General features: G+C 36.8%; 1 protein-coding gene and 1 pseudogene across 1 annotated transcript; one reads left to right on the top strand and one right to left on the bottom strand.

The window, feature by feature from the left end:
* Positions 1-377: 377 nt before the first annotated feature.
* LOC106327843 lies at positions 378-2807 on the bottom strand. The gene is made up of 6 exons (XM_013766123.1): positions 2260-2807; positions 1966-2106; positions 1274-1882; positions 1110-1202; positions 837-1037; positions 378-750 (listed from the first exon to the last, which is right to left on the bottom strand). Exons 1-6 carry the CDS (start codon positions 2584-2586, stop codon positions 538-540), a joined length of 1584 nt encoding a protein of 527 aa, XP_013621577.1. The 5' UTR covers positions 2587-2807; the 3' UTR covers positions 378-537.
* Positions 2808-13494: 10687 nt separating this feature from the next.
* Positions 13495-18469, top strand: LOC106326259 (annotated as a pseudogene).
* The last annotated feature ends 2072 nt before the right edge of the window (positions 18470-20541 follow it).

Here is a 20541-nt window from a genome sequence, read left to right as displayed (position 1 = left end):
AAATATAATTAATAATTTATTATGTTGGTTTTGATTTAATATTCATAAACAGATAAATATCTATAAAAATACTATGCCCGCATGTGCGGGCAGAATACCTAGTTCTATATTATTTGATATCACACAACAAAATCAGTCGGAATATATTATAGAAACTATCCGCGCTAACGACCTAGTAATCCTAAAATCACCTAAAACTCTTAATCCATTACATCTCCTTTATGAATTTGCTGAGTTTTATAACTTAGAAAAAACATTATTTTCATCCAAAAAATCTTAGTACTCTTTATGAATATTATTCCCTAGAATTTACTGTGAATAATGTACAAAAGAAATATTCCTGGGTCCAAAATCGAGAGCACATTTCCAACATTAGATCTGATAAAATAAAACATCATCATATATATTCACATAAAGTTCTTTCGCATAAAGTTCTATTTCCCTAATAACTAAAAGGGTAAAAGCTTAGTAAATAAACAAACATAAAGCAGACAAACACAGACAGAGAGAGACCAACGTGTTTTGATTAGTCTTTTTCTAACACTTAGAAGGCCTCTCATAATAAGGAGGCAAAGAAGGGCAGTTCTCATTCATGTTTGGATAAGGGTAAATGGTGTTATAACCAGGCAACTCCATTCTATATTCACCTAGAATCTGACAGAACTCAAGCTTCCCTTTCTCTGTGTTACACCAGCTCGGTAGCCTCGTCTGATTATCTTCAAATAGCCTCAGAGTGTAAGCATCCCGGATCTGCAACAAACCAAAGAAACAACGCTCAAGAGTGATGTAACATGGGGAGAAAAAAAAGTGAAAGCTATTGAAAGACTGAAACTCACAGTGAACTCAGTGACTTGAATATGATCAGCAAGAGGGCCAAACACACCAGCGGCTTTGTACATTGCGAGGATGAAAGCAACACACGTTGTTGACTTCCCATCGCTATAAACCCACTCATCCTGTTCAGGGATGGTGAGCAGCTCATCAAATGACATTCCACGCCTCGCTGTTTCTTCAAGAATCCCATACAAATCCAGATCCTGTAACAACAGAAACTTATTAGCTTATCCTCCTATTCATAATAGGAAGAGAAAAAGTGCTTGTATATATACCTCAGTACCAAGCCGTTTATTGAGTGCCTCGTTCCACATATTAGCAGCATATGCAGGTTGTACACGAGTCCACATAGACATGACAGAAATAACCTGAAAGTTCCAATGTCACTTGTTTAGATGATTATTGGACATGAGTTGATGCATCTTTATGAAACTCTTACCAAGTGAGCATCAAGGGGAGGTGGGTAGTTATCGCCTAAAGTGTCGATCCAGCTGAATATCATGTTGTGGTATCCATAAGGCTTGCCCAGCATGCTCCGTGCATACTCCCACGCAGCAGTGTTGTTGAACTTTTTTCGGATATCAGGATGAAAAGGAAGCAAAGCTACTTGTGGATTTGAGTTATCCTTCAACGTGAGAGCCCACCATTCATCCCAAGGAATCACGACAATGATCTCTTCACCCTTCTCGTTCTCATGACCAGATTCACCAACCCAAAGGTTCCCCAAATCATCCTTCAAACAAACAGCAGTGTGACCAGCGAAAGCACCAGTCACCCATTTCTCCAAAGTCTCAAACCCACCCCACCTTCCTCTAATCTTCGACACAGCCAAGAAATCACCAGAATGCACATCTTCCGGATTAATCACAGACCGCCAAGGCTGAGGGCGCTTCTCAAACGTAGCACCCATATGCTTCTTCAAGAAAGCCAAGTTCGCATTCTGTCCCCAAGCCGTGTTGGAGAAAAGAGGCAACACATCGATCAATGAAAGCAGCGTCCCAAGCATCCCTGATGGCATTAGAAACACTGAAACTCCATGCTCCTTCACCTAAAACACTCGCAGATTAGTCTATCAGGGACACAAAGAGCAGCAAGACAAGACGAGAACTAATTCAAAAAAAAAAAACTTACATAATCCAACTCAGCTGTCTCTTCCCATGAATCAAAGCTCAAAGTATGATCTCTTGCAGAGAAGTAGTAGTCCCAGGTGATCCTATAAGGCGTTGCAAAGACGTATAGGTCCATACAAGTCAAGCTATGCGCCTCGGATGTCTACAAAATTGTACAAAACCAGCTTAGTTTCAACCATAAAGCTACAAACTTTGATGATCAACAAGTCATATAGGTCCATACAAGTCAAGAAATGTGCCTCAGATGTCCTATAAAGTTCCAAACTAGGATGATCAAGAACAAAGAAGAACCAACCTTGAGATGGAGAAGGCCGCCTCCGAGACCAGGCTCGTCGCGATCGCTAGGGGTGATATCGAGACGAGCCTCGTTGCCGCGAAAGCAAGCACCTTTCCACTCAAGAGACGCGTTGTTGTTGGGAGTTAAGGACCCGATGAAGACAGGCAACAGATCCACGGCGCTGTGGAAGCTGTTGAGAACGGGCCATGAGACTTGGCGAGGAAGCATCGGGAGAACATCGTTGACGCTGAAGGGGACCTTGAGGGATTGACCCAGGTCAACGCAGAAACCTAGAAGAAGAAGAAGACATGAGAGGAAGAGGAAGAGGAAGGGCTTCCTAGACATTCGATCGGATTGTGAGACTTTTCTCCGAGATGTCTGGGGAATTTTCTAGGAAAGAGAGGCGTTATGGTGGTGGTGTCAAGGTTGAAGATGATGATCCATTGTCTGTCTCCTCTCTCTTTGTCTCTGTTTTTGGTTGGACTTTTTGGGATGATGAAGAAAGAGACTTTTCCTTGCAAACTATTGCTTCATTTTGTAATCTGAATAACTCTTCTTTATGTTAATTTTTGGTTTCTCTTCTTCAGTTATGTATGATGAATATTCCGTTTAGAAATAAGATACTTTGATCTTTCTTTTTCTTTCACTATTGCTTCATTTCACGTTTATAACATGCTACATATCTAGTAAAATATAATAGTTTTCACTGCGAACATTACATGAGGATGGGATAAAACTTCACTTAATAAATTAAATGACTACAATGATGATGGTATGCAGATGCTGGTCCGTTTTTATTTTCGGTCTGGTTCGGTTTAGTTCGGTATTAGTGTTCAATTGCTTCATTTTTGAAACTAATTCAGTCTACGAGGAATCTATACTACTAAAATAGAAATCATGATTTCTTTAATGTGTGATATTTTAAATAAGACCATTCCCTAGAAAATTATTTACATTATTTTTTTTTTTTGTCTGTCTGAATGGATTTTATATGCAAAGGTTGATTGGAGAACTGGACATTAGTGTATGTAAGTGGCTCCACATTGATTTCTACGAAGATATGAAAAAGAAACATGTCTTGTTGTCCTTTTTTCAACTTCGTTATATGGTAATGGTATATGCTATGTGTCGACCTCTCTGTTCTCTTTATACAGTTTTGATGAGACATGGCAGGAATTTTATCCACCCTTCATTTAATTTTACCCATTTCTAATAGTCTGACATCAACCCACACAACTAGATTTGAGCAAGTTAAATAGGATTAGACTTACAGGTAATGATAGAGGTTGTCCTCTGATGGTTTTAATGCAACAAGCTGCAAGATGACAAGCTTCTTCACGGTAATCAGAAAACACAACTGGGACTTTTTATCAGTTCCTGATGTAAGGATAACAAGAATATATGTAGAGAGATCATTCATTTACTTCATAATATTCTAGTTCCTCTGTTTTAGGAATGTTGTCATATTCTTCTCTAGCTTCCATCATGTATATAATAACTCTCTTGTACATTGTGAAAGATATAGAAAATACAACTTCTATATGGTATCAGAGCCATACCGATTACCCTAAATTTTTTTTTTTAGTCGCCACACAATTTTCTTCTCAAAATCTCGATCTCTTTTCTCCCAAACACCATGAACAACACCACTGAAGAAATCAACATCACAAAACCCCTCCTCAATGTTAACATGGTTAATGTTAACAAACTAACATCCACAAACTACATGACATGGAGCCCTCAGCTTCATGCTCTGCTCGACGGCTACGACCTAGCTGGTTACGTAGATGGATCTACACCAGCCCCTCCTCAAACAACCACAGTCGACGATCATCCCGCCGACAACCCCGAGTACACGAAGTGGCGCCGCCAAGATCGTCTCATATACAGTAGTCTCATCGGAACTCTGTCGCCTCCGATCCAGTCGCTTGTCACCAACACAAAGACCTCCCATGAGCTGTGGAAGTCGCTAAGTGCAACATATGCCACCCCAAGTCGCGGACACATTCAGCAACTTCGTCTCCAGCTCAAACAATACACTAAGGGAGACAAAAACATTAATGAATACATGAGAGGCTTGACTTCTCGTTTCCATCAACTGGCTCTCTTGGGGAAACCTTTGGATCATGAAGATAAAGTGGAGTACATAATCGATGGGCTTCCAGACGACTACAAGTCGGTTGTTGAGCAGATTGAAGGACGTGATGTCTCTCCTTCCATTGTGGAGATTCATGAGAAACTCATAAACAGAGAAGCCAAGCTCCTAGCTGTCTCCACTCCTGTCTCTAATGCGATTCCAATGACCGCGAACGTTGCTACCTCACGTCCCAAACAACAACAGCACAACCAGCACCGAGGCAACAACTCCAACTGGAACAACAACACCAGACCTCCAGCCTACAACACGCAGAAACAAGAGCACAAACAGTCAAAAGGCTATCAAGGGAGATGCCAAATCTGCAGTGTCTTCGGACACAGTGCTAGGAGGTGTCCTCAGATGTTCCAGCCGACCACAAACAACGGTGCTTCTCCCTTCCGACCATGGCAACCTCGCGCGAATGTAGCCATAACAAGTCAGTATCCCTCAACTGCGTGGCTCATGGATTCCGGTGCAACACACCACCTGACGAGCGATCTGCACAACATGTCGATACAGCAGCCATACAATGGTGACGACTCAGTTCTCATTGGTGATGGTTCTGGCCTCTCTATCACCCACACTGGTTCCCTCTCTATGCCTTCTTCTACACGGAACTTGTTTCTGAAAAATGTTCTTTGTGTACCTAATATTAAAAAGAATCTTATCTCAGTGTATCGTCTCTGTAATACTAATAAGGTTTCTGTGGAATTTTTTCCTGCTTCTTTTCAGGTGAAGGATCTCAGCTCGGGGGTTCCGTTAATCCAAGGCAAGACCAAAGATGAGCTGTATGAGTGGCCAACCCAACCATCAACCTTTCAAGCTTTCTTTGCTTCCTCAAACCCAAAAATTTCATTGTCTGATTGGCACTTTCGTCTAGGACATCCTGCTGCTTCTATTCTTAAAAATGTTGTTTTCAATTTTTCTTTACCTTGCATCAAATCTGTAACCCAAAACACATTGTGCTCAGATTGTGCTATCAATAAATCTCACAAATTTCCTTTCTTTCAAAACACCATCACCTCTTCTCGCCCTCTTCAATATATTTACACCGACTTGTGGAGTTCCCCTATTGAATCTGTTGACAACTATAAGTATTACTTGGTGCTTGTAGATCATTTCAGCCGTTACTCATGGGTCTTCCCCCTCAAACTGAAGTCGCAGGTCAAATCCACCTTCCAAACCTTCAAAGCGCTTGTGGAGAACAAGCTTTCAACCAAGATAGAAACACTATACACCAACAATGGAGGAGAGTTTATTGCTCTCCGACAAATTCTCGCAGACGTTGGCATCTCTCACCTCACCTCCCCACCTCACACGCCGGAACATAACGGTATCTCAGAAAGAAAACACATACATCTTGTCGAGATAGGCCTCACCCTCCTTACTCATGCATCTATGCCAAAGAAGTACTGGACCTATGCTTTTGCAACAGCGAATTATCTGATCAACCGCCTCCCCACACCGGTTCTAAACATGGACACACCTCTACATAAGCTCTTTGGCACACACCCAAATTACTCCAAGACAAGGATCTTCGGCAGCCTCTGTTTCCCTTGGCTCATGCCTTATACAAGCCATAAACTTGAGGATAGATCGACGCCTTGTGTCTTCATTGGCTACTCGCCTACTCAGAGTGCTTATCTGTGTCTACAGCCTAGCACTGGCCGCATCTACGTCTCACGACATGTACGGTTTGATGAGTCAGTATTTCCCTTCCATAAGCTATTAGCTCCAGCCCCAAAACCTTCCCCACCCGAGACCTCCCCACCCTACCACTCTCCACCAGTAACAAAAATTCCTTTTCCCACACCACCACTCGTACATCAAACGGGATCCACGAGCTTCTCTTAGTGTTACTAACGATCACACTTTCTCTTAGTGTTACTAACGATCACATGTAGACTCTACAACACCTTCTCTTAGTGTTACTAACGATCACACTTTGAGTGCAGAGTTGTCAATAGGCTCAAGCTCAAACCATGGCGACCACACTCCGATCCCATCGCCATCTCCGGATAATCACTCAGCTGCGACCTCTTCTTCATCGTCACCGTCACCGCCACCATCACCATCACCATCACCACCTCCTCCACCAGCGAATCAACACTCGATGGTTACTCGGAGAAAGAACCTGATATCCAAACCCAACCCTAAATATAATTACTCAGCGGCACTGTTATCAACTAGAGCTGCAGAACCGACGACGATAACTCAAGCACTTAAAGACATGAAGTGAAGAGGGTCTATGTCCCGTGGAGATTGATGCTTTTGCGCGTACTGGCACATACGATCTTGTTCCTCGGAAACCTAACACCAATGTGGTTGGTTGCAGATGGATATACAAAGACAAGTACAATGCTGATGGCACACACAAATGCTACAAGTCGCACCTCGTGGCTAAGGGGTAGAATCAAGAGTTTGGTAGGGACTACATAGAGACATTCAGTCCTGTTATCAAATCCACTACTTTACGCCTTGTTCTTGATGTGGCAGTGAGCAACTCGTGGCCTATAAAGCAACTAGACGTCAACAATGCGTTCTTACAAGGTACACTCACTGAGGAAGTCTACATGGATCAACCACCAGGGTTCATAGATGCCGACAAACCTGACTATGTCTGTCGTCTCAACAAAGCGGTTTATGGACTCAAACAGGCTCCACGTGCATGGTACAACGAGCTACGAACCTTCCTTCTCAGCCTCGGCTTTCAGAACTCGCTAGCAGACACGTCTCTGTTTGTTCTCCACACCGGTAATCAACATATCTATCTCCTCATTTACGTTGATGACATCTTGATCACTGGAAACACAGTCACTGGGATCCAACGAGTTCTCACTCTACTTGCGGAACGGTTCTCAGTTAAAGATCCAGAAGACTTGAATTATTTTCTTGGAGTCGAAGCACACCGTACCAAAGAAGGGCTTCATCTCTGCCAGCGCAAATACATCCTTGATCTTCTCCACAAATATGACATGTTGAACGTCAAACCCGTTACAACCCCGATGGCTTCTTCTCCAAAACTTCATCTCAAGTCTGGTATCTCTCTCTCGGATCCAACAAAGTACAGACGCCTCATCGGCACTCTTCAATACTTACAGTTCACGCGTCTGGACATCGCCTTTGCCGTGAACAAACTATCCCAATTTATGCACATGCCGACGGAGGATCATTGGTAAGCAGCTAAAAGGATACTCAGATATCTTGCTGGCACCCCGTCTCATGGTATACATTTCTCTGCTACAAACAAACTCGTGCTTCAAGGATACACAGACGTCGACTGGGCCGGTGACTCAGATGATTACGTCTCGACCAACTCCTACAATGTCTATCTAGGCAATCACCCGATCTCGTGGTCATCTAAAAAGCAGAATGGAGTTGCGAGGTCGTCAACTGAGGCTGAGTACAGAGCCGTTGCCAATGCAGCTTCAGAGATAAATTGGGTATGTAATGTTCTGTCCGAACTTGGGGTTTCATTACCAGCAGCACCATTCATCTTCTGTGATAATCTTGGCGCTACCTTTCTCTGTGTAAACCCGGTTTTCCGCTCAATGATGAAACACATTGCCATTGACTATCACTTTGTCCGGAATCAGGTTCAAAAAGGTGCCCTTACAGTAGCTCATGTCAACACACGAGATCAACTAGCGGACGCATTGACCAAACCTCTCTCTCGTGCACGATTCTTGGAACTCAGAAACAAGATTGGACTGTGCTCTTCCACTCCATCTTGAGGGGGGCATGTAAGGATAACAAGAATATATGCAGAGGATCATTCATTTACTTCATAATATTCTAGCTCCTCTGTTTTAGGAATGTTGTCATATTCTTCTCTAACTTCCATCGTGTATATAATAACTCTTTTGTACATTGTGAAAGATATAGAAAATACAACTTCTATACCTGAAGTCTGTCTATGTGCTCTCTGTATATATGTATAATTGCTAAAGCGACATTCCAGGAAAATACTAAATCTGATTATCAGTTACTGGAGAAAACGCATAATAGTTGGCAACCAGCTAGGATATGCTGACGTTTGGAGCAATTCAATGTCCTTTGCTATAAAATAGGAGATAGTACATGACTATTCTGTTTATAGAAATAGTAGTAAGTCGTACCTTTGCTATGTCACTGTAACGATTATGATAAAACCCTCTATAAAGCTGTAACGATACATAGTTTCTCACATGAATATTTACGATCAGTCTTCTTCCATCCAAGGGCATAGCTGCAGATAGATATGTCAATTAGGGTAGGGTCTCGCAGCTTGAACCCGTCAAACCCTAAAAATTACCGGATTTGGGCTTAGTTTTATAAGCCAAAAAAAATTGGGCTATTCGGGCTAAGCCCACTTCGGCTTTGAGTATTTTGGGCCTAAGCCCGTTTGGGCTAGGACCAGTCAGAAAATCCGAAATTTTATACTTTAGCTTAAATATTAAGATTTTTAACGTGAAAACCCCTCAACTAATTTTGTTTTGAGTAAAAACCTCCAAACTAAGTATTTAACAAAAAAACCCCCAAACTAACTTTATTTAATGAATTAAACCCTAGCAGGTCATAATTACCATTACTACCGGTAAATCTTTAGTTTGAGGGTTTCTACATTGAGTAAACATAGTTGAGGGGTTTTACCATTAAAAATCAAAAAAAGAAAAAATTCAAAATTTTATAATATTATCTAAAAATTAGTAACTTAAATTTTTAAAATTAGCACTTTTAATTCTTTTTTGTAAATATATGAGTTTGATGTGTTTTTAACATCAACATTATATATATATAATTAAAAATGTAAAAACTCAGAAAATATAATAAAAATTATCTAAAGATTTATTATTACAGTTTTATTAGAAAAGATATAATTTCTATTATATTTTCTTGTTTTTTACATTTTTAACCTTTTAGTAATTTTATTACATGTAAATATTTACTACATTTTTACTAGATAAGATATAATTTTTATTATTATTTTTTGTCTTTTACATTTTTAACATTTTAGTAATTTTATTACAAGTAAATCTTTAGATAATTTTTTTATTATATTTTCTGGGTTTTTTAATTTTAAATTTATACATATATGATGTTGATGTTCAAAACATATCAAACTTATATATTTACAAAAAAGAATTAAAAGTGCTAATTTTAAAAATTTAAGTTACTAATTTTTAGATAATATTATAAAATTTTGATTTTTTTTTTGATTTTTAATGGTAAAACCCCTCAACTATGTTTACTTAATGTAGAAACCCCTAAACTAAAGAGTTACCGGTAGTAATGGTAAATATGACCTGTTAGGGTTTAATTCATTAAATAAAGTTAGTTTGGGGGTTTTTTCGTTAAATACTTAGTTTGAGGGTTTTTACCCAAAACAAACTTAGTTGAGGGGTTTTAACGTTAAAAATCCTAAATATTATCATTATTGCAATTCAAACGATTATTAGTATTGACATATTATTTTGATATTTCTATCCACTCTAATAAAGCAAATATAAAAGTTGTTAATGATTTTATTGTTTGATCATTACAAGTGTCACAATTTAAATTTGCAAATGTACATTTTTTTTTTATGTACAAGATGTTTTTTTTTTCAATGTACAAAGTATGAAACGTTTGACCATCTTTATCATAAATTTTATTTTCTTATATGTTTAGTTTTAATTTATATTTGATTATTTAAATCTTATTAAATTTGGTTTGTTTATAATATGTTTTAAAGCATATGAAAAAGTAAAATATTTTTGATAGAAAAGAAAAGTTTAAACTCATTTTATATTTTAAAACAAAAAAATGAAACTGTTTTTTTTAATAAAAATTTACATGTATTAAAACGATGAAAATGACAATGACAAATTATTTTTCGAAAAGACAAAAAAAACCCCTATAAAAACCGGACCGGTCTTTGCATTCTAAACCCAAAATATTTTCGGGCGAAACCAGGCCGGACTCAAATATTTACGGACTTGACGGGTTTGGGCCGGACTCGGCCAGACAGCCCGAATTGACACCCTTAGCTGCAGAGGGAGGTCACCCCTCCATCTCTATTCAAAAAGAGGACGATCCATCGGATTAGTGCTAATACAATACCATAAAAAGAAGAATTACCTGCAACGTTTCAGTTGAGCGGCTTAAAAATAGGGCAAATCTCCAAAATAACACATTTCTAAATTTATGTCACAAAAATAGTCTTTAAAAACTAAAATGACCAAAATAACATTTTATCTTTTAAAAATTTTTAATTTTTTTTATTTTTCAAAATTTGAAATCTTGTCTTAAAACCCCACTCCCCAACTCTAAACCCTAAAATCTAAACTCTAAACCCTAAACCCTAAACTCTAAACACTAAACCCTAAATCTTAAACCCTAAACCTAAACTCCACCCCTTAACTCTAAATACTAAACCCTAAACCCCACCCTAAACTCTAAATCCTAAACCCTAAATCCTAAACCCCACCCCTTAACTCTAAACTCTAAACCCTAAAGCCCACCCTTAAACTCTAAACCCTAAACCCTAAATTATAAACCCTAAATCCTAAACCTCACCCCTTAACTCTAAACCCTAATGTCTAAATTAATTTACCATTTGAGTATAAGTGTATATTTATCTCTTTTGATAATACATTAAATGCTATTTTGGTCATTTTTATTCTTAAAAGCTATAATTTGTGACAAAAACTTTTTTAGTGTTATCCTGATCATTTTCTTTTAAAAATATCTTGTGATGTAATTCTTTTTGGAGGGTGCTATACAAAATAATCGAAAATATGTTTTGGGAGCTTTTGGAATCCACGACTCACAACATATGTTTTAGAACATCAGGTCCATTCAGAACACATGACAAAATACTCTCGTCGACGGGTACAAGCAGACGCCTGGACACACAAGAATCAACAAAGGGATCGAGAAAAGAAACCCACCGAGAGACCTAGAAAACCCTTAGAGGAGCATATGCTGGGGAGTTGCATTTGTGGATACTTGATATAATACTTGATATACTGGTCCCAATGGCAAATCGAATTAATAATTCAGAAAGCATATCTTTGACGCTTGCAGGGTAGATAACATAATTAACTATGCACATTCTACTCCCTCATCCCTCCTATCGTTTACTTTCTCAACGGCACTAAATAAAAATCAATAAGGATTTGATCATTGTTTAGCACTTTTATTTTATTTTTCTCTGGGTTGACTTCCTATAGAGAATTTATCTTGGCATGAACATTTAATTGTGTTATCAAGATCAATTAATCATGTTTCAGCTAGTTATGTTTCTGTTATTCCCCAAGAAATTGGACGTGTCCGGATGAGTTTTTTTTTTTCTGGACGTTTTTGGTCGAAACCCAAATAGGACTATAACCAAATAGGACCATGACAAGTTGGGCTGCCTATGAGATCCATATGTCCACTTAATGTAAAAAGTCTAATTTTCAATTCCATATATAAAAAATACTTAAAGTTTTAAACTCCATGTTTTACAAAAGATACTTAAATAAACTCCATAGTTTACAAAAAGATACTTAAAGTCTTAAACTTAAACTGCATGTTTAACAAAAGGTACTTAGACTTAAACTTAAACTCCATGTTTAACAAAAGGTACTTAAACTTAAACTCCATAGTTTAGAAAAGATACTTAAAGTCTTAAACTTAAAATCTAAAAAGGCTCATCACTAAATCGCAAACCCATCAAACCTAGAATCAAAAACATTGATCTCGATTTAGTCCAAATCCCTAAATAGAGAGAGAGACTACAACAAACCTGAAACAAATCGGCTAGATAGAGAAGAAGATGAAGTGAAAAAACGGAAGAGGATGAAGTGAAGAAGCTTGAGTTATGAGAGTGAAGAAGATGAAGCTTAAAATCGATTTCTCTCGATTATGATTTTGATTATGATTTTTTTTCCAAGTGGCCAAAATATTAACCCTAGATATTTTTAAGATTTGGGCTGCCCAGTGTCGATGTGGTTTTGCCCATTTAGACTACAGGTGTATTTGGGCGTCGCCCATTTGGACAAAATATTTTCTGAACAGATTTGGACGTGTCCATATTAGTCCAAATTGATTTACAAATGGGTTACCCATGGACAGTTTGCCCATTTGACATTCCTACCAAGAAGGTACGTATGTCAGAGCAAACTCAAACAGTGGAGAGTTAAACTACTATCATAATATTTTTTGTCGAATTTACTTTCAATACATGCTTAATGATTATTATCTTTGTGATTGCGAGGGTTTGTTGATTGTCATGAGTTTGCAAGCCTGCACACAAGAACAAAATAGTTGAAATATATTAAAACACTAAAGGGTTTATTATTGAATTCAATTATGTTGTCAGGGAAACAAAGGAAGAATCTTAATCTGCTATCTACTCTAATATATTTCCACAGACAGAGAGGACACAACCAAAACACTCGTCTGGATAACAGAGTCACTCGATCTTTATCACATTGGTAAATCTTTGTCATTTGCAAACTTATTACATTTTTCTTCGCTTACATAAGCTTACGGACAAGAAATAATAAAAAAAATCAAGAAAGGAAGAGAAATACATAGAAATTTCCTGATTGTCCCCATTTATACGTTGTGGAGCTGAGTAACTAATACGGTAATATACTATTACTTCATAAATTCAATGGAAAAAAAAAATCAGGAAGTATGACTTTTCTATGATTATAACAAGTATGACTTTGACTCTTGAGAAGTATGAAAAATAATCTAACTAAATAATTCACTCCTCAACGCTATCAGTGCTGGTTGAATGATAATTAAAGGGTTAATTAAATACGATTATGCTGTCAGGAAACAAAAGAATCAGAGTAGCATACTGTCAGAGAGATAAAGTGCACAACTCAAAACTATATTGTCTAGAAACAGAGCCGCTCAATTCTTAAAGCTTTTGTAAGTCTCTGTCCTTTGCAGACGTATTACATTGTTTAATCTCCTGTACATGTATTATGGACTAAGAATCATTAAAGTAATCAAGAAAGGAAGAACAAACCTGAAAATTTCTCAGGTTGTCCACATCTCTATGTTTGGGAGTTGCGTAACTGTTTTTTTTTTCTATATTGAAAGAATGATCTAATAGAAAATAGAAATTACGATGCAATTCAGTGCCTATCAGTGCTGCCTAAATGATAATGAACAGTACTTAGAAGGGATGTGAACATTTCTTATTGATCAATTCTCTTCGTTGACTCCACTTAAAGTCTCTTCTTTCTTTCATGAACATTTGATTGTATGATCAAAGATTCAATATCCATCAGTTATGTATCAACTAACTATGATGCTGCTGTTGTTTTTCTTCCCGACGAACGAGGTATGCCAAGGTCCAGAGTTCAACTTCAACGAATTACTATATGCTGCAGGATCAGCCAATCTGAACAGCAATGGCCTGTTCAGAATTTCGAATTCTACGTCACAAACAATGGGTCAAGTTTTCTACAATTCACCAGTTCAATTCAAGGGATCTGCTAATGGTAGTGTCCACTCCTTCTCCTCCACATTCGTTTTCGCTATAGTCACACGTTATAAAACTACAAGCGGCAATGGAATGGCCTTTGTCCTTTCTCCTACGAGAGATTTTTCCAACGCTGATGCCACCCAATATCTAGGAATTTTCAATACAACCACCAATAGAGATCCCAAAAGTCATATTGTAGCTGTGGAGCTCGATACCGTTCAAAGCGCTGAATTCGATGACATTGATAATAATCATGTTGGTATAGATATAAACAGCTTAACTTCAGAAACAGCTGCTTCAGCAGGTTATTTCCAAGATGATGGTACTTTCAGAAACTTATCTCTTACCAGTGGAGATCCTATGCAATTGTGGGTTGAGTATGACAGCAAACAAAACCTGCTTAATGTCACACTTCATCCTATTCGCGTCCCTAAACCAAAGGTTCCACTTCTTTCCCTACAGAGAGATCTTTCTCCCTATTTGCTTGAATATATGTATATTGGATTCAGCTCAGCCACAGGACAACTCACTGCATCTCACTATATATTGGGTTGGACGTTCAAGATGAATGGGACAGCTCCAAATATAGACCCTTCTCGCCTTCCAAAAGTTCCCCGTTTTGAACAGCCATGGATACGACGTACAAAGGGTGTTTTGACGATTAGTTTGACTACATCAGGCGTCACCATACTCATCATATTGAGTCTCGGCTTATGGCTTTTCTTGAAAAGGAAGAAGCTATTGGAAGTTCTTGAGGACTGGGAGGTGCAGTTTGGTCCTCATAGGTTTGCTTACAAAGATTTACGCACTGCCACAAAGGGTTTCAAGGATACTGAGATTCTTGGTAAAGGAGGGTTTGGGAAAGTCTACAAGGGTACATTACCAGTGTCCAACATAGATATCGCCGTCAAGAGGGTTTCTCATGATTCAAGACAGGGGATGAGAGAGTTCATCGCTGAGATTGCAACCATTGGCCGACTCAGACATCCTAACTTGGTTCGGCTCCAGGGCTACTGTAGACACAAAGGTGAACTCTACTTGGTGTATGATTGTATGCCAAAAGGCAGCCTTGATAAGTTCCTCTACCACCAACAGACTGATAGTACTCTTGATTGGTCTCAAAGATTCAAGATCATCGAAGATGTAGCTTCTGGACTCTGCTATCTGCACCAACAATGGGTGCAGGTGATTATCCACAGGGACATTAAACCAGCCAATATCTTGCTTGATGGAACTATGAATGCAAAACTTGGTGACTTTGGCCTTGCAAAGCTATGTGATTGATCCTCAGACCTCTCATGTGGAAGCTACCTTGCTTTTTTTTTGTTTTCTGCTTATTGTTGTTGAAGACTTATCCTCTAGGTATAATTTTTTTGGACAGAACTTAGTGAACCTTTAAATTCAGGGCGGAGACCAATCAAAGTGACACATAGATTATTAATTAAAAAATATTAAATTAAATAAAAAATAGCTACAAAAAATAAAAACGCTAATTTTAACGACGCTAACGCTTCCAGCTAAACCCTAAACCCTAAATCTTAATTTCTAAACCCTATACCCTAAATTCTAAACCCAAATCCAAACCCCTAAACCCAAACCCTATACCCAAAACCCTAATCCTAGACCCTAAACCCAAAAACCAGACTATAAACCTAAACTCTACACCCTAAACTCAAGTCGTAGACCCTAAACCCAAACCGTAAATCTTAAACCCAAATTATATACCCTAAACCCACCTTAACCATAAGTCCAAACGGTAAATCCTAAACCCAAACCGTAAATCCTAAACCCAAAACCTATAACTAAACCCTAATCCTAGACCGAAAACCCAAACGGTAAACCCTAAACCCAAATCCCAAACTTAGATACTATATGGTTTGGGTTAAGGTTTACGGTTTGAGTTTAGGGTCTAAGACTTGGGTTTAGGGTATATGATTTCGGTTTATAGTCTATTTTTTGGGTTTAAGGTATATAATTTGGGTTTAGGGTCTAGGATTAGGGTTTAGGGTATAGGGTTTGGGTTTAGGGGTTTGAATTTGAGTTTAGAATTTAGGGTATAGGGTTTAGAATTTAAGATTTAGGGTTTAGGGTTTCTCTGGAAGCGTTAACGTCGTTAAAATTAGCGTTTTTATTTTTTGTAACTATTTTTTATTTAATTTAATATTTTTTAATTAATAATCTATGTGTCACTTTGAATGGTCCTAAAGCGTGAGGTAAATTTAAAGGTTCACCCTAGGGGGTGAACCCAAGTTCTGTCCTAATTTTTTCATTGTTATAAAAATTGGTCTAGCATCTAAGCGCCCACCTAAGCAATAAATATTTTCTTAAAATCTGATTTATATGAATCGGTTTAAACTGTTCAAAATCGGTTAAAATGGTTTTTATCGGTTTATCGATCAAAATTGATGCAAATCTCTTAAAACAAAGCAATAATGTTATTGCAATCCACAAATTTGTCTAATTTGTTTTGTATATATCTTATTATATAAAGTTTGGTTCTTCAAAGTTGCTAATTAACATGATCGCGACACATGACAATTATATATTTTAAGCTTGTGGCATGTGTTAATATATCTCATAATTAAAAATATATATAATAAAATATTAACAAAAATGAATTTTATTAAAAATTAATTATAAATATTATTTAATAGTAATTTTTTTTTTAAATCCTAATCAGAAGATAATTGCAAAAGATTATTTGATAATAATTTTCCTTCTAATATTGTGACATGTGTTTAAATATATAATGATTTAAAATATAGATAATAAGATAATAAAAAACTAATTTTGAAAAAACTAATTTTAAAAATTATTTAATAGTAAAAACAATTTTTTAAAAATATTTAGTAGAATGTTTTTAGAAATTTTCCTTTTTCAAAATCCTAAAAATAGATTTGAAAACAATTTATTTAATATAATTTTCCTTTTCTAAAATAGATTTGAAAACTTATTAACATGATTGTGACACCTGTCAATTATATATTTAAAAAATGTGATATGTGTTAAACTATCTCATAATCAAAAATATATATATTAAAATAATAAAAACAATTTTTCTTAAAAATTAATTATAAATATTATTTAATAGTATTATTATTATTTTTTTTATTATATAAAACTTGATTCTTTAAAGTTGCTAATTAACATGATTGTTGCACATGTCAGTTATATATTTAAAATTGTAACATATGTTAAACTATCTCATAATAAAAAAAAAAATATACTAAAATAATAAAAATGATTTTTCTTAAAAATTAATTATAAATACGGGAAATTACATGTTTACCACTTTCATGCTACCACTTTTCATTTATACCACCACTAAAAGAACATTTTCAAAAATACATTATTCGTTAAGTGGCAAAAGACTCTTATGCTCATGTTTTTTATATATATAATAAATAAATATTTAAATAAATAAAAATCTAAAAAATAAAAAATAATTTTTTTAATTTTTTTCTGAATTATACTATTTCGAAATTCAAACCCTAAACCCTAAAACTCAACTCTAAACCCCAAACCATCAATCTTAAACCCTTTTTTTTTTAAATACGAACCCTAAACCCTAAACCATCAATCCTAAACTTTTTTTTTTTTGAAATAAACCCTAAACCCCGAAACATCAACTCTAATCTCTAAACTCCGAAACATCAACTCTAAACCCTAAACCTTAAACTTCAACTCTAAACCCTAAAACATCAACTCTAAACCCTAAACCTTAAACTTCAACTCTAAACCCTAAAACATCAACTCTAAACCCTAAACCTTAAACTTCAACTCTAAACCCTAAAACATCAACTCTAAACCCTAAACCTTAAACTTCAACTCTAAACCCTAAAACATCAACTCTAAACCCTAAACCTTAAAACATCAACTCTAAACCCTAAAACATCAACTCTAAACCCTAAACCCCAAACCCTAAACTTCAACACTAAACCCTAAACTATCAACACTAAACCCTAAACCCTAAAAAATAAACTCTAAACCCTAAACCCTAAAAATTAACCCTAAACCCTAAAACATCAACTCTAAACCCTAAACCCTAAATCCTAAACACTAAACCCAAAAGCCCTAGAGTTGATGTTTTACGGTTTAGTGTTGATAGCCTAGCGTTTTTTTATTAACGTTGATAGTTTTACTCACAATGTTGTTACTTGCAAGGCACGTTTGGGTATATCTCACCTGAGCTCTCAAGAACTGGAAAGGCAAGTACAAGCTCTGATGTATTCGCGCTGGGAGTGGTCATGCTAGAGATTGCTTGTGGAAGAAGACCCATACTGTCACGAGCATCACAAAGCGAGATGGTGCTTACTGATTGGGTGCTACAGTGTTGGGAGAAGGGAGATATAATGCAGGTTCTTGATCAGAAGATTGTGGGGCAAGACTATTCTGAGGAGCAAGTGGAACTTGTTCTAAAACTTGGCTTACTCTGTTCTCATCCAGTAGCAGCCATCAGACCAAACATGTCCAGCGTCATTCAATACTTGGAGAATGTGGTTCAGCTTCCTCATAACTTGCTCGACATTGCAAAAGCTCGAGAAATTCTTCATGGAGGTACTGAATCAGGTGTTTGTCCTGAGTCCTGTTCTGTTGCACCCTTGATCTTCACTGAATCCTTCATCTCTCATGGACGCTAAAAGAATAAAACATAGATGATTTTGTATGTTCTTGATTTCTACTGAAAATGAAATGAAAATCTTGTGTTTCATAGTAAATGTCATTTTAATATATTTTTCTTATTAATCTCAAATACTATTGGTCCAACTCGTGTAATTAGTAAAAACTTAATTACATTTCATTCGCTCTCTTAATCTGTATGAAAAAATATCAAAGTGATTTTTTTAAAAACATGTAATAAGTTTTGTAAGCGCGTAAGAATAAAAACATGTTTTCCGGAAACAAAACGAATAACGAACTTTCCAGTGTAGGTAAATAAGATTGATATACAGCTATATACATAAGACTGTATAATACTTTTCTTACATAACTCGAACTAGAACACTTACCATCGAATCCTCCAGGAGATCATACAAAACAATAAGGTTCTTGAAACATCAAAGTGATTTATTCAAAGAGACTTTTGGAAGAGCTCCTCTCTACATGAATTTGGCTAGCTATTGGGTGTAGACTTTGCCTACGAGTTTTGGTAATGATTTTTTTCTGCCTTGTTGAGATCTATGTCTCTACACAGACATCAAGTTACCATTTGTTCAAGCACTTGTGCACTTAGATAGTTTGGAATGCAAAAGTCAGTAGCATGAAGTTGAGAGAATGTGATTATGCAAAACAGAAGAAGAAAATGCAGAGCAGATAAAAAGGGAGCAGACTTTGATTTGTTTACTCTGAGTTCAGCCTCAATGCGAGGTACCTACATCTCAGGGGGAGGATACATCCACCAATCCACTAAATCACAAGGTTACATGCTTTGTTGCTGATGCACTATCTCGAAGGTATGTTCTCTTAAACACTCTTGATGTCAAATTGTTGGGTTTTGAGCAGATTAAAAGTATGTATGAATCTGATCTTGATTTTAAAGAAGCTTATATAAATCTTGTGAGAAATTTGCTGCTGGGCATTACTTTAGACATGATGGATTTCTCTTTTATGATAATAGACTGTGTGTGCCTAATTGCTCTTTGAGAGACTTATTTGTTAGGGAATCTCATGGAGGAAGTCTCATGGGTCACTTTGGTATTGCAAAGACTCTTAAAACTTTGCAGGATCATTTCTTTTGGCCTCGGATGAAAAGAGATGTGGAGAAAATTTGTGAGAGATGTGCAACTTGCAAGCAAGCTAAGTCTAAGGTTCAGTCTCACGTTTTGTATACTCCTCTCCCTATCCCTTATCATCCTTGGAATGACATATCTATGGATTTCATTGTTGGATTTCCTAGAACTAGGACTGGAAAGGATTCTATCTTTGTTGTTGTTGACATGTTCTCAAAAATGGCACATTTCATAGCATGTCATAAAACTGATGATGCGTTGCATGTAGCTAATCTTTTCTTTAAGGAGATTGTGCGTTTACATGGCATGCCTAGAACCATAGTTTCTGATAGAGATACTAAGTTTATTAGTTATTTTTGGAAGACTCTTTGGTCTAAACTAGGTACTAAGCTGTTGTTCTCTACTACTTGTCATCCACAGACTGATGGACAGACTAAAGTAGTTAATAGAACTCTAGGTACTCTCTTGCGTGCATTCATCAGAAAGAATCTGAAATCTTGGGAAGACTATCTGCCACATTGTGAATTTGCATATAATCATGCTGTGCATTCTACTTCTAAGTTTTCACCTTTTGAAATTGTTTATGGGTTCAATCCCACCTCTCCTTTGGATTTAATCGCTTTACCTGAGTGTGAAAGGGTCAGTTTGGATGGCAAAAAGAAGGCAGAGATGGTGAAACAACTCCACGAGCAGGCTAGGCTCAACATTGAAGAGAAAACTAAGCAGTATGTCAAGCATGCCAACAAAGGAAGCCGTGAGATGGTCTTTAAAGAGGGTGACCAAGTCTGGGTTCATCTAAGAAAAGAGAGGTTTCCTAATGAGAGGAAGTCCAAGCTTATGCCGAGAATTGATGGATCTTTTGAGATCATAAAGAAGATCAGCAACAATGCGTACAAGATTGATCTCCAAGGTAAGTATGATGTGAGTAATAGCTTCAATGTTACTGACTTGATCCCTTTTATTGTAGATGAACCTGATTTGAG

This window comes from Brassica oleracea, chromosome C2, assembly GCF_000695525.1.
Source record: "Brassica oleracea var. oleracea cultivar TO1000 chromosome C2, BOL, whole genome shotgun sequence".
Classification (NCBI taxonomy): domain Eukaryota; kingdom Viridiplantae; phylum Streptophyta; class Magnoliopsida; order Brassicales; family Brassicaceae; genus Brassica; species Brassica oleracea.
This window is presented reverse-complemented; position numbering and strand designations above follow the sequence as displayed.